The sequence below is a fragment of the Priapulus caudatus genome, unplaced genomic scaffold, assembly GCF_000485595.1.
Source record: "Priapulus caudatus unplaced genomic scaffold, Priapulus_caudatus-5.0.1 Scaffold368, whole genome shotgun sequence".
Classification (NCBI taxonomy): domain Eukaryota; kingdom Metazoa; phylum Priapulida; class Priapulimorpha; order Priapulimorphida; family Priapulidae; genus Priapulus; species Priapulus caudatus.
In genome coordinates, this window is record NW_014577429.1 from 157,016 (window position 1) to 171,263 (window position 14,248).

The window sequence follows — 14,248 nt, forward strand, 5'->3', positions numbered from 1 at the left end:
CGTTACTAACGTATATATATATATATATTAATTAACTAAGACACTTAGTACATACTAACTATATATATATATATATATATATATACTGTATATGAAAATAACTGAAATGCTGATATTTTGTAGTAGTTATAGTACTCCTACTGCACTGCATGTGCACCGAATATGCCGTTTTTGTTACGCATGGAAGCGTTTTAATTTTTCGTATGAACAATTGAAGTCGCATATCAGCCATACATGTGTGGGGCGCGTGCGTGCGTATATGTACGTGTTCGCGTGTGTGTTACGGCTTATAGCACAATGCCATCGGTACGAATTTTATTGCTTCTTGCGCCGATACTACTAGAGCGAACGTAGTGTTCACATCGTGCGGCCGAGTACCGTATCCATCACAGTCGGCTATTTAAAAAAATTGTTTCTATCGTCTATAAAGAAAAATGCCGACCGATCAGAGTTCTGAGCTCGGTGAGCGGTGAAGATGAGTGACGATGTACGAGGAATCGGCGTGTGCTGGCCTGCGCCGGCTACTCGATACCGGAGATGGCTCTCGGTTGTCATCGCTGCGCGGTGATACGGCAGCAGGAGCGGTGTCGGCTGTCGCCAGCACGCCATGCTGTTTACCTACCCTGCTCGGCCTCCGTATAGCGGGCCGCCGTCTTCCCCCGCCGCACACACACGTTTCCTATATATTATATATACTATATATATACTACTATATAGTAGTATATACTATATATATTTCTTACAGTTTCCTTCCCCCTTCTCTCTATCTCGCTCTCTCTTTTTCGCCCCCATCTCTCTCTCTCTCTCTCTCTCTCTCTCTCTCTCTGTATCTCCCTGTCTCTCTCGCGCGCGCCCTTCTCTCTTGCGCCCTCTTTCGCCCCTCCTTTCTCTCTCCCTCTCTCTCGCCCCCTCTCTTTCTTTTCCATGCTGTCTGTCGCTTTCTCCCTTTCTCCATCGCTCACCTTTCTCTAGCTCTGTTTTCCGCTTTCGGGCTGACTGTTTATACATTGCTTTCTTTCTCTCGCTCTGTCACACGTACCAATGTACACGCACGCACACACGCACGCACGCACGCACGCACATTCGTCGTCTGAATCACATGTGATTTGCCAAAAAAAGACGCAAATTCTTGGTGCCATATTTATGCGCGATTCATAACTAACTGATGAGTTCATATGCGTGAAAGCGGGATTTGTACTGTCATATGTGCGAGCGCATGAAATAGCTGTGAGCAAACACGAAATCGTAAAATATTTGCAAATTGGTGCGTCGCCGTATATTTGTGAACTCTACAGATGACCGTATATTCTAAATGTCGCCCGACCGTATATTCACTGCTAATTAGAATGCGAGAGAATTCCATGTTACACGTTATTTTAGCAATAAGGCGATCTGTATCGTCACATTCTAAAGGATCGACTTGGGTGATCACACACACACACACACACACACACACACACACACACTGTGTGTGTGTGTGTGTGTGTGTGTGTGTGTGTGCGTGCGTGCGTGCGTGCGTGCGTGCGTGCGTGCTGCGGCACTGACGGAGCCACCGGTCTCGCGACTACCGCTCCGGGGGAATGTGGCGCGCGCGCTCGCACTCACAATGACCGATTATTTGTTAGTAAAATAGACAAACACGTTCGTGGAGCCACGCAGGCGGGTGTCGAAGACGACAGCGTAGAGGCGGGTTCTGCGAGAGGGGTGTTAGGAGGGAGGGAGGTTGGCCCGGGCACGGCAGACGTATTAGCTACAGTAACGCGCCGAGAATGGGAGACACTCTGCGCGTGAGATGCGGCGGTGTTTGCTTTCCGTCGCCCGTCTCTCTGTCATCGGCTGTGCGGCCGGCGCGCATAATATTTGCTTAACTTCGCCGGAGACACGACGGATGCCTCTATAGCCGTGCCTCGCTACGCCTGCCGACGTACCCGCGCATGCGCAACGCAGCCGCCTCCGTCGCCGCTCCCTTCCACGATGCGGGCGTGGTGTCGGTGCGATGCAGCGCCAATTGCGTCGCAGTGTGAGATTTTGTCAATTAAAACCATCTTCGCAAACGTAACGTGCATCGTTGCGTGTTCCGTGGTTCCGTGTGCGATGTAGCCCATCGTATCAGGTTGCCAGCATACGGTTGATAAATCAGTGAGTGGGTTAACTCTAGTTGCAACAGTGCTAATGACAACAACGTCGTCAACAACTAGCGTAAATGCGCTGACAGTAACGGCAGCATTGAGCGACGACGACGACGATGACGACAGCTAGTATGAACGGAATTTATTGAGCCATAAATACACCGCCGATTTGCGCCCATTTACATTTCGTGCACACCTTTAAGTCAGTATATAGGTGTATATTAGGCTAGCTATTGCTTGGATTGAATTGTTTACTTGATAATTTGCCCACAGAATAACTACATAATATATAGGTAATCTAGAGAGATGTCTTGTAAATCTATCAACGCTGAGCCGGAAATACTGTCATGCGTTAGCCATGCTCTCTATATCTAATATATGACAAGCAAACATTTCTATGTGTGTCTCTGTGCGTGTGTGCGCGCGTGTATGTGTATGTGTATACATTAGGAACGGCGGAAATAGTTCAGGCCACTAGCTTGTCAATGATATCTACGACCGTGCCTAACACACAACACAAGCATGCACACAGGCGTCTGTTGCTGGCACTACCGAGCGGACACGCACGAAAAGAAATGCCGCCTCAATATCCCATGCAAAGAAAACATTTAGAAAACATTTAAAACGTTGCTAATAGCGTCGCAGGGTGAGCGCGCTTAGCGTGGTATGGTTAGGCCCGTCGTCGTTAATCCACCGCCTCTCGTCACTGCACGTCGCTGTAGAGCAGCTGCGGAGTTCTCCTACTGCATCAACCGTATACTTCCTCACGGGGGTTCTTCTTCTCCAACGCGTCGTCATCTTCGCTCAGCCACATTAGAGATCTGTATGCAATTCTGTATCAGAGTTAAGCAGCTACGGAAAACTTCGATGAACCCCTTGCCATGTATTTTCAAGCCTTCTGGTAGTTTGCGTGTATATTATAGTTGTGGTAGGTATGTATATATATATATATATATATATAGCGAGTATATCTATATATTATATATATTAGCTTGCTCTGGACTAACTTATGTATATGTACTATATATATCTCTACTATCTCTACTGATATGAATAACTGAAATGCTGCGATATTGTTGTAGTAGTTATAGTCTCTACTGCCACTGCATGTGCACCGAATATGCCGTTTTAGTTAGCATGGCAGCGGTTTAATTTTTCGTATTGAACATTGAAGTCGCTATTCAGCATACATGTGTGGTGGCGCCGGGTGCGTGGTCGATTAGGTACGTGTTCGGTGTGTGTTACGTTTATAGCACAATGCATCGGTATCGTTCTTATTGCTTTCTTCGCGTTACTAGAGCGAACGTAGGTTTCAGCATCCGGTGCGGCCGGAGTACCGTATCCATCGACAGTCGGCCTATTTAAAACAATGTTTCTTGCGTCTTTAAGAAATGCGACGTCATTCTGGAGCTCGTCGTGATCGGTGAAGATGAGATGACGGGATGTACGAGGATCGGGCGCTGCTGCTGGCCTTGTCGCCGGGCCTACTCTATTACGGAGATGGCGTCTCGGGTTGTCATCGCTGGCGCTTGGTGATCGGCAGCAGCGTGGTGTCGCGCTCTCGTCAGCCCGCCATCGGATTTTGTTTACGCTACCCTGCTCTGGCGACCCGTGTCTAGGCGGCGCCGCTCTTCCCGCGCACACACACGTTTCCATCTTTATTAATTGAACATATATATTATATCTATTAGTAGTATATACTATTATTATTTCTATTGACAGTTTCCTTCCCCTATTGCTCTCTATCTCTCGCTCTCTGCTTTTCGCCCCCTCCTACTCTCGCGTTCTCTCTCTCTCTCTCTCTCTCTGTGATCCTTCGTGTCTGCTCGTCGCGCGCGCCCTTCTCTCTTTGGCCCTCTTTCGCCCCTCCTTTTCTCTCCCTCTCTTTTCGCCCCCTCTTTCTTTTCCATGCTGTTTCTCGTTTCTCCCTCTCTCGCGTCTACCTTTTCTCTAGCTCTGTGTTCCGCGTTTTAGTGGCTGTTCTTGTACTTATTAACATTGTTTCTTTCTCTCGCTCTGTCACACGTACCAAGTGTACACGCATCGCACGACGCGCAGCGCACGCGTGTCAGCTGCAGCGCGAGGCAGGTTCGGTTGCGTGCTGGGAGATCGACAGTGGGTGGGGAGGTGTGTTGCGCAGAGGAGAAAGGGAGAGCGCAACTTCTTGGTCGGCCTGTGATCTTATGGCGCGATTTTCGATAACGTAATGTTGTATTGTGTTTCTATGCGTTAAGCGCGATTGTCTTTTTGCTTGTTGTTCGTGTATATTTTGGGTGTGCAGCGCATGAAAATAGGCTGAGCAAACTGAATCGTAAATATTTGCAATATTGGGCGGTTCGCCGGGCTAGTTGTGAGACATCTACAGTATGATCGTATTTCTAGTTAATGTTCGCCCGACCCGTAATATTTTCACTGCTAATAGATGCGAGAATTCCAGTACACGTGTTTTAGCTATGAAGGCGATCTGTGTAGCTCGTCACATTCTGAATCGGATTCGACTTGAGTGATCATCACCACTCACACCACTACACTCACATTCACTACCACACGCCTACACACACACTCCCACATGGCTAGCGCTTATCGGCCGTGGCTGCAACCTGCTCGCGCTACATTATATTATGTTATCATCTTCCACACCAACACTACACACACACTATACAGCATACACCCACACCACAGGCAACTACACACTGCACTGACACTACACACACTTACACACCACGCCACGCGCGGCGGCGCTGCGCGCGCAACAATCACTGGACACACCACACACAACACGCACACACACACACCACACCACTACACAACGCCTCTAACACACACCACACACACATCGCAGCAGCACGCCCACACCATACACACTCATTCACCTCACACACCCCCACCACACCCACACCACCACACACCACTACCCACACATACATTACACAACCAACATCCACCCACACACACACACACACACACACACACACACACACACACACACACACACGTCCGTCCCTGTGTAATGCGCTCACGGAAACATTCATGCGATATCCACAGACGTGTATCTACGCGACGTGACGCGGCAATCGAATAATAAACGGTGACGTAACAGGTTGTGAGCCAATCGCGCTCGAGAGATCTGCGCGATTCATGTTTCAGACACAGATATCTCTTTCGTGCACGGATTCTTCTAGCCGCGCACCTGGTGGCGCCCAAATAGCAATCAGCACTAATTACAAATTAACATAACTCCGTGATTATGCCTAGCTTGTAGCTTCGACTACTATTTTAACGACTGTCCGATAGAGGGCGGTTCTTGTTGGTAAACCTGTCTGCATCTGTATCGTTACGTCATCGCTTGTATTATCTTTGCCGCGCGTGGTCATCACACGCACGTACACGCGCATACACGCACGTACACGCATGTACACGCGCGTACACGCACGTACACGCACGTACACGCACCTACACGCGCATACACGCGCGTACACGCACGTACACGCGCATACACGCACGTACACGCACGTACACGCACGTACACGCACGTACACGCACGTACACGCGCATACACGCACGTACACGCACGTAAACGCGTATACACGCACGTACACGCGCATACACGTGCATACACGCATGTACACGCGCATACACGCACGTACACGCGCGTACACGCACGTACACGCACGTACACGCACGTACACGCGCATACACGCACGTACACGCGCATACACGCACGTACACGCGCATACACGCGCATACACGCACGTACACGCGCATCGAAGCAGTAAAGGCTGCGCTCGCTGATAGCACGACTCATCAATCGCCGCGCGTAAGGAGTTGTAAAGAGTTGCGCTGATGCTGCTGCATGTGAGAGCTGCGGGGATGCGGGGGTCAGCCGGACGCGGGGGAGATAGGTCTGCAAAGGGAGAGGGAGAGGGAGGGGAGCTCCCTGACGCAACCTCACCGGCGAGCACATGGCTATCGTGCGATCGACCGAGCTCACGGATGAAGTCGGCAGCAGCAAAAGCAGCAGTAGTAGTAGCAGCAGCAACAGTAGCAACAGCAACAACAAAAACAACAGCAGCAGCAGCAGTAGTAGCAGCAACAACAGCAGCAGCAGTAGTAGCAGCAGCAGTAGTAGCAGCAGCAGTAGTAGCAGCAACAACAGCAGCAGTAACAATATCAGTATCAGCAGCAGTATAAATATCAAAAACAGCAGCAACAGCAGTATTAGCAGCACCACCACCACCACCACCACCACCACCAACAACAACAACAACAACAACAACAACAGCGCCACGTAGCGTGCGCGCGCATCGCACGAGAACATCGGGAGACCTCGGCCCCGGTCACGTGTGCGCACGCCCCGGGTCGCTATCGGCGCTAGCAGGGTAGAGCGCGCAGCAGCGATAGCGGGTCGCGGCGGGTGTAGGAAAAATCGTATCTGCTGTTATTTGTGTTGGCGGCGCGCGGCGTTGTGTCACCACACACCGCCACCGCCGACCGACACCGCTACCTAAGCGGCTTCAGCTAATTGTATCGCTGCTGCTACGCTACTGCTGCTGCTGCGGGCCGCCGCCGCTCGGCAGCGCGTCCCCTAGCTAGCAGCAGCCTCGTGTTTCACCCACACACTTGCGTGCTGCGGCGGGGCGACCTTGCGCGAGAGAACTGGCACCGCGCTGCTGTTGTTGTTGTTGTTGACCGTGCCTAATTCGCATGTGTGTTTAGCCGTGCACGCACGCGCACGAGAAAGCACGCGCAGCCATGAATCCACCCGCACGCGTACGCACGCGGACACGCATGCGCGCACGGGCCCCCATACACACACACACACGCGTGCGTGCATGAAGCAAACGTGTAGGCCGATGGAAAGATTAGGCTACGATGAGACGGAAGAAACGATGAAGACTATAGTATTATGCGTGCATCGTTGTAGAATTTTGTCTTTGAGTCTTTTCGTCATGACCCAGTGCCGATTTTTTTTTAAATCGATGTCGTCTGGATGAGGTCTCCATGTTTCCTCGTATAGGCCTACATTTACACATGCGCTGCATGCGCAATAATGTAGGCGAAGAAACGCGCCTCTTAGCGACTCGCGCGCGCCTCTAGCGGCATGTGGCTGAACTACTTATCTGTGAAAGGCGCGTACTGAATACCTCTACTTCTGTGTTCGTTACAGGGCGTAACCTGGACAGGGACGCTCTGTATCGGTTATTCAAGTCAGCGATGGCTACGACGACGACAGCGCCTCTCCCCACAGCACCACGAGCAGTAGCGCTACCGCAATGATGTCTCTCTCTCTCACTCACTTTAGTTTCCTATGCGAATCACAATGTAAAAATCGCTGTGGGAAAACATTAGGAAATCGTCAGCAGCGCATTCCGCAAGCGCGCGCGTGCGTGCGTGCGTGCGTGCGTGCGTGCATGCGTGTGTTTTTTATACGCGACTTGTATAAACGCCGTTGACCCCCGTCTGCTGTTTGATACGCAAGTCGGTAGCCAATAAAACGCAAATACGTGGACGTAATTACTAACACCTGGTTATTGTTTCTAATTACTTTTTCGCCTGTCGTTTCGGTCGCCGAGAAAGAATAAAATCGAGGTAACTTAGTGGATCGGGAATTATGAATTGGCGTCCATTATCGCTGACGTTTGCGTTTGCATTGTCTCACGAAGGGTTCACGTCGATAAATAAGCACCTGTCTACACTGCACTACACTGCACTACACTGCACTACACTGCACTACACTGCACTACACTGCACTACACCGCACTACACTACACTACACTGCACTACACTGCACTACACTGCACTACACTACACTACACTGCACTGCACTACACTGCACTATACTGCACTACACTGCACTACACTGCACTACACTACAGCAACTGTGTACTAACACGGCGAGCGACTGCGTTGATCCCATGATTATCGCATGCGGACGGCGCGTTACAGTAGCTGGGCTGCTCCTACGTCGTTTGTAGCTGCCTGTATATTATACTGACCCTGCCGTGCGCAGTGGCCGTGTGCATCTTTTACATAGCGGAAGATTTATAGAGCTGCAGCGCGTCATCAGCTGATGTCACAACAATGACATTGTCACCTAACGTTATAACAATGACGTTGGTCATCCTAGACGTTATTAATCAATTGACATTGTGACCGTAGACGTATGATGGATCAAGACGTTGTCACCTAACGTTATAACAATGACATTGTCACCTAACGTTATAACAATGACGTTGTCACCTAACGTTATAACAATGACATTGTCACCTTACGTTATAACAAGGACGTTGTCACCTAACGTTATGACAATGACGTTGTCACCTAGCGTTATAACAATGACATTGTCACCTAACGTATAACAATGTTAAAAGTTACAGCAATGAATGATGACGTCACAACATTGAATTCGTCATTCAGCGTTATATTAAGGGCATACTAGGCCCATTGATTATGCAATGGTGACGAATGCTAGAGTAACTGGCATCTTGTGTAGTTAATAAGTACATAACCTTATAGCCAAACGCGTATTAGTTTGTCCAATATCACTACTGGTTACATTACAAGCAAGACTTGAGATCGGTTGTTGATGTTCATTAAAATATATATTTAAAATATATATCAAAAATATTATATTTATTGAATGTAAAAGTCATCTAGGAGTCAAGTGATGACGTAAACATTTATGCGGCCCGTATGTTTTGGACGCCAGATGAAATGGAGGTGTCAGCGGTGTAACCACGGCCACGGACTAAACATGGAAATGGAGTAAAACACATACTAATCACGGACGCACATGGACAGCCCTGACAAAAAGTTCCTTATCACGAGCGTCCATGTTTACGAAATCGCTGATGATAGCATTGCGTACGGCCGAGCATGCGTGTGAAAATGTCCGGTGCACTATATAAATCTGTATCACACCCGCTTCGCCGGCAGCGGTTTGAAACAGTAAACAACTGATTTCTTAGACTGCGGATTTCAATTAGACATTTCTTAGTAACCAGCAGTGATATTGGACAAACTAACACGCGTTTGGATGCAAGGTTATGTACTTACTATACTTACTACTTACTTACCATTAACTACACAAGGTGCAAGTTACTCTAGCATTCGTCAACATTGCATAATCAATGGGCCTAGTATGCCTTTAACAATGTCATCACCAGCTGATATTGTAATAGTGACGTCATCTCCCAATCATATTGCAATGTCGTCGTCAATATCAAACAAATTTGTAAAAAAAAAATTCAGTTTCATAATGTTTATTATTTTAACGAATGCAACCGATAAAAGTAGAAAACATATTACAGCGTATGGAGAATTTGTTATTGTTATCATTTGCGTGAATAATATACTTTCATAATATCTTTTTTTCTCAATAAAAATATCCAACTCGCAGACGTACACATTGATCCTTTTGGTCACTCTGGCATGACTAATAAAATAAATTTCATCGCAATATTTTGATTTGATATATGACATGATTCCATGCTTGATTTCTATCGCTATGTCTAGAAGGCGCACTCAGTCTTTACGGTACTCTATGGTACATAGAGCTGGGTTGACGCTGTGATGGCGATGTTATTGACTGATGTGCTAATGTGCGGTCACATCACTCGTCATGCTTCTCCAGTCTGCTTACACGACATGGGTAACTGCGCAGTACACTCTTATGCGCGGGTCAGTTTCTATCTATTTGAAGGCGTAAATATTTACACAGTTCTTACAACCCCCATAGACAATAATAATAATAATAACTATTATTATTATTATTATTATTATTATTATAACAAAATAATTATTAGTTACGACAATAAATACGCCATGTGTGGTATCGCGTCATGCGCCTGTTGTTGTTGTTATACAAAGACAAAATACTACAATGGATTTTTTGTCGGCGAATTGAAGAGTACACATAGTATTTGTGCAGGCGGCAAGCGGGCCCGCGTTGTGCGCGTCACGCGTGCGGCTGTGCAGTGATACTGCGCACATATTTCCGGTTCAGTTGATGACGAGAGAAATATAAGAAGAGGCGTAGGTACGCTGGCGTACAGCTGGTGCATGCCCGCCACGGGATTCTGTGAGCTTTACTCTTCGTAAACTCGCGCGGTATGCTAAATAAATATATACACCTTTCGTGCGTCTGTTTGCCTGTGTGTTTGTTTGTTTGTTTGTTTGTTTGTTTGCATGTGTGCATGCATGTGCGTGTGCTGAACACATGCGCTCGGTTGACAATTAGCGACGTTGATGACTATCTGTGTATCTGCATCAATTTCAGCACGTTGTTCCCCCCGTGACGTACATAAGCAATGACTTGAATAGCTTCTGGTGTTCGTGGCACGCTTATCGTAGCTCATCACGCGGAAACATTAACCTCGTTCATATATTATGATACCAGGATATAGACAGGATAGAGTGTGAACGCCACCAGCGCCCTCACCCACCACCGCTACCATTGCTGCTGCCACCAGTGTAAGACAAGCTTAAGCGCGTAGCGGGATATTAAACGGACAACGGCAGGGTGACAATGGGAGGCGGTGTAGCTAAGTATCGCGCCGTCAGGGTGACAATGGGAGGCGGTGTAGCTAAGTATCGCGCCGTCAGGGTGCCTTTATGTTTAAACGCATCGCTGTTCGTGTTTAATACACATAAATACTCTCTCCTGCCTCTCTCTCTCTCCATCTCTCGCCTTCTCTCTCTCTCTCTCTCTCTCTCTCTCTCTCTCACACACACACACACACTCACACCGCTGCCACCAGCGATAAACCCGCACAGAAAGCGAGGCAAGTATTGATTGACGTGGGGGCGTGTCGACGCGCGCTCATTGGCTCGCGCCCGTGTTTATGCTATCGTTTGGTGTTTATTACGGGACTGCGAGACCATACCGCCAGCTAGACTGCGTTTCCAGCCACGGCGACCTGCCGCACAACACATTGCCGTGTCGCTACCGAACGTCGGGCAAAAAACAGTTCACAGTTTGCACCGTATTCCGTCTGTAATATTAGAGTTGCAGCGTTTGGCAGCTGCGCGCGGACTGTACACGACATCGCTTCAGCTGCCTCGCAGAAAGAAGGACAGAAAGAGAGAGAGAGAACCGAGGACGATTTATCTGTTCTGCGGTCGCCGAGCGTACTACCTATTCTGTACGCGTGTGTGTGTGGGTGTTTGTTTGTGTCTGTCTGTGTGTGTGTGTGTGTGTGTGTGTGTGTGTGTGTCTGTGTGTGTGACTGCGGCGCGCTGACGCGGACTTGCGATTGGTGATTGCGCGTGTCGCACGTTACCGGCCGCTAGCTCTGTAAAGCTGACAGACGGAGAGCGCGCACGAACACCGCCCGGTCGCCGTCGTTCATGCACGCCTGAGCGCGTCGCTGCTTGATGTGCGACGACGACGACGACGCCGCTGACAGCGCCGCCATGCTACCGATGAGGATGCCCTGCACGGCGGAAGAGATCAGCTTCCACAACTCGAACAATGGCTTCAAGCATCTTATGTCGGCCGCCGCCCCGCCGGACGGAGCCGCCACCGACGACCCGTCGCCGACCAGCGACGTCGCCAGCGACGGTCGCGTCGTCGGCCACGAACACGCGCTGCTGCTGCTGCCGTGCCCGAAGAGAAGCGAGACGCCGGTGAACGTCGACGACGACGATGACGACGACGTCGCCGACGACGACGACGCGTTCGTCGGCGACCTGGATAGCGACAACTGCGACGCGATGCGACACGCCGAGGAGGGTTCCGACGGCGAGATGACGAGCTTCAAGGTCGAGTCGGAGGCGGACAGCGGGAAGGAGAATCGAGAGGAGGGCGGCGACGACGAGGGCGGCAACGGGGAGCAGAAGGCGAAGGGTAACACGGTGAAGCCGCCCTACTCGTACATCGCACTCATCACCATGTCGATCCTGCAGTCTCCGTCGAAGAAGCTGACGCTGTCCGGCATCTGCGATTTCATCATGAACCGCTTCCCGTTCTACCGCGAGAAGTTCCCGGCGTGGCAGAACAGCATCCGACACAACCTGTCGCTGAACGACTGCTTCGTGAAGATCCCGCGCGAGCCAGGAAACCCGGGCAAGGGCAACTACTGGACGCTCGACCCGGCCAGCGAGGACATGTTCGACAACGGCAGCTTCCTGCGACGCCGCAAGCGATACAAGCGCACGCAGCCCGACCTGATGCGCCAGCCGACGGCCTTCATGGCGGCGACGTCGCCCTACGGTCATCAGTTCCTGCACGGACACCACCCGCACGCCGGCCTGCCCTACCCGTACATGTCGCCGATGCCGACGCCCGTGCAGCTGATGACGCGAGGCGAGCTGGACAGGAGCACGCTGAACCCGCTCGCCTACAACACGGGCGTGTCGTCGATGCCGTCGGCCGTGTGCAAGCCGTCGCCGTCAGCGCGTCCGCCCGGCGCCGTGTTCAGCATCGACAACATCATCGGCAACCACGACAGCAGTCCGGCGCAGCTGCAGCAGCTGCTGCACGGTCGCGGCGCTAACTCTGCCTTCACGGCGGCCATGCCGCTAGCCGGCGTCACGGCGGCCGACGTCGAGAAATACCACCGACAGCTCGCCGCCGGCAACCTGCTCGGCCTGTCGCCGGCCGACTTCGAGCAGTACCGCCAGCTGGCGCTGGCGAGCGCCGCCGGACTGAGTGCGGTCGAGCTGGAGAAGTACCGACAGTTTCTTCCGAATCCGGCCGCCGTCGATTTCGAGAAATATCGGCAGCTGCTTGGGCAGCATGCCGACGCCGCCGACAAGCACGGCCGCATGATGGACAGAGTCGGACCAGCGATCGGTACGGGCGTGCCCGTGTCCATGTGGCGCTGACCCCCGCGCGGCGGTCACCGGCCGTGACGTCACCGCTGACCCCTTCCCCGCTATGCGGGCGCTGCGCCGCCGGGACCTCATCTCAGGTGTTTGTAAATACAGGACCAGAAACACTCGTGCAGCAGCGACGATACGATCATTCGCGTGCAATTGATTTGTGAGACGAGAGAAGCGAGAGAGAGAGGGAGAGGGAGAGAGAAGGGGAGACAAGTGCTACACATGATGGTGTGGTATACCCGGACAGAAAGACGCTCTCTTCCGCTCAGACATCGGCAAGCTACATATATGTAATTATATGCAGACATATTATTTATATATACGTGTGCGTATATATAGCTATATATATCTATATATACATATGTATATATATATCTACTATATATATATGTATGTATATATATATATATATATATATATATAGTAAACTCTAACCAACGAACTGATTATGTTGATTACTGCTGTGACATGCATGCGTAACGACGCGAGCGCGCAGTGAACGCGTACGCGGAAATTATAAGCGAGAGTCGATATATATATATATATATATATATATATATTTACGCTGCTCTGCTTACATACAACCAATTTACGTTGTTTAGATAAGCATTCGTAATTACGGGACACGGTTGATTCTCACCGTGCTCGTTGCTACGCGTGTACGAGTATGTGTGTATGTGTGTATGTGTGTATGTGTGTAGAGACAGACAGTCGGCTTTTGATACACCGTACCCGGATAGGAAATTCTATAGAAATAAATCTAGGGCATATAATATACGTATATATGTACTCGCTACTGAGGTTTACTCTCAGGTACAAGGACAAGTGTGTCTCGCATGTATTTAATATTGTAGCGGCTTAAATTTAATCGTGAGAGAGAGAGAGAGAGAGTCATTTTGCCAACAATAAGTACTGTGTAATGTCGTGTGTTAATATAATACATACGTGTACATAAAATTTATTGCCCGACTGTGAAAACTTAGCGGTTTTTTCGAAAATTTATGATTATATAATAACAGGCTAATTGTAAATATGGAATGGCAATTCTAGAAAAGAATGCGTGATGAAATGTAAAGCTTGCCGAAATTGTACATAATGTATAATCAACTTTGTCGTTGTTACATGTGAAAGCCCAGTATGTAAAAGGTCTATATGTTGTAAATTATATATTCGATAAATATTGATAACGATAACATTTTCGTTCTGTTTTGATTTTGTCTTCCCTATCCCGCACGCTACGATCAAAATGCAGTGCATCGTATTTTTGTCTGGTGCGTCTATATCAGCTAATATAA

The 14,248-nt window shown here is 49.5% G+C and overlaps 2 protein-coding genes across 2 annotated transcripts in view; both read left to right on the forward strand.

Moving 5' to 3' along the window:
- Positions 1 to 7,650, forward strand: part of LOC106809615 (COBW domain-containing protein 1-like) — a 95,906-nt gene extending 88,256 nt beyond the window's left edge. The window contains exon 13 of the mRNA XM_014812762.1: positions 7,297 to 7,650. Coding sequence (XP_014668248.1) covers positions 7,297 to 7,392 — 96 coding nt within the window. The 3' untranslated portion in view covers positions 7,393 to 7,650. The remainder of the gene's footprint in view (positions 1 to 7,296) is intronic.
- Positions 7,651 to 11,039: 3,389 nt separating this feature from the next.
- On the forward strand, positions 11,040 to 13,284 carry LOC106809616 (forkhead box protein D3-like). Its single transcript, XM_014812765.1, has one exon. It carries the CDS (start codon positions 11,505 to 11,507, stop codon positions 12,954 to 12,956), a length of 1,452 nt encoding a protein of 483 aa, XP_014668251.1. The 5' UTR covers positions 11,040 to 11,504; the 3' UTR covers positions 12,957 to 13,284.
- Positions 13,285 to 14,248: the final 964 nt, after the last annotated feature.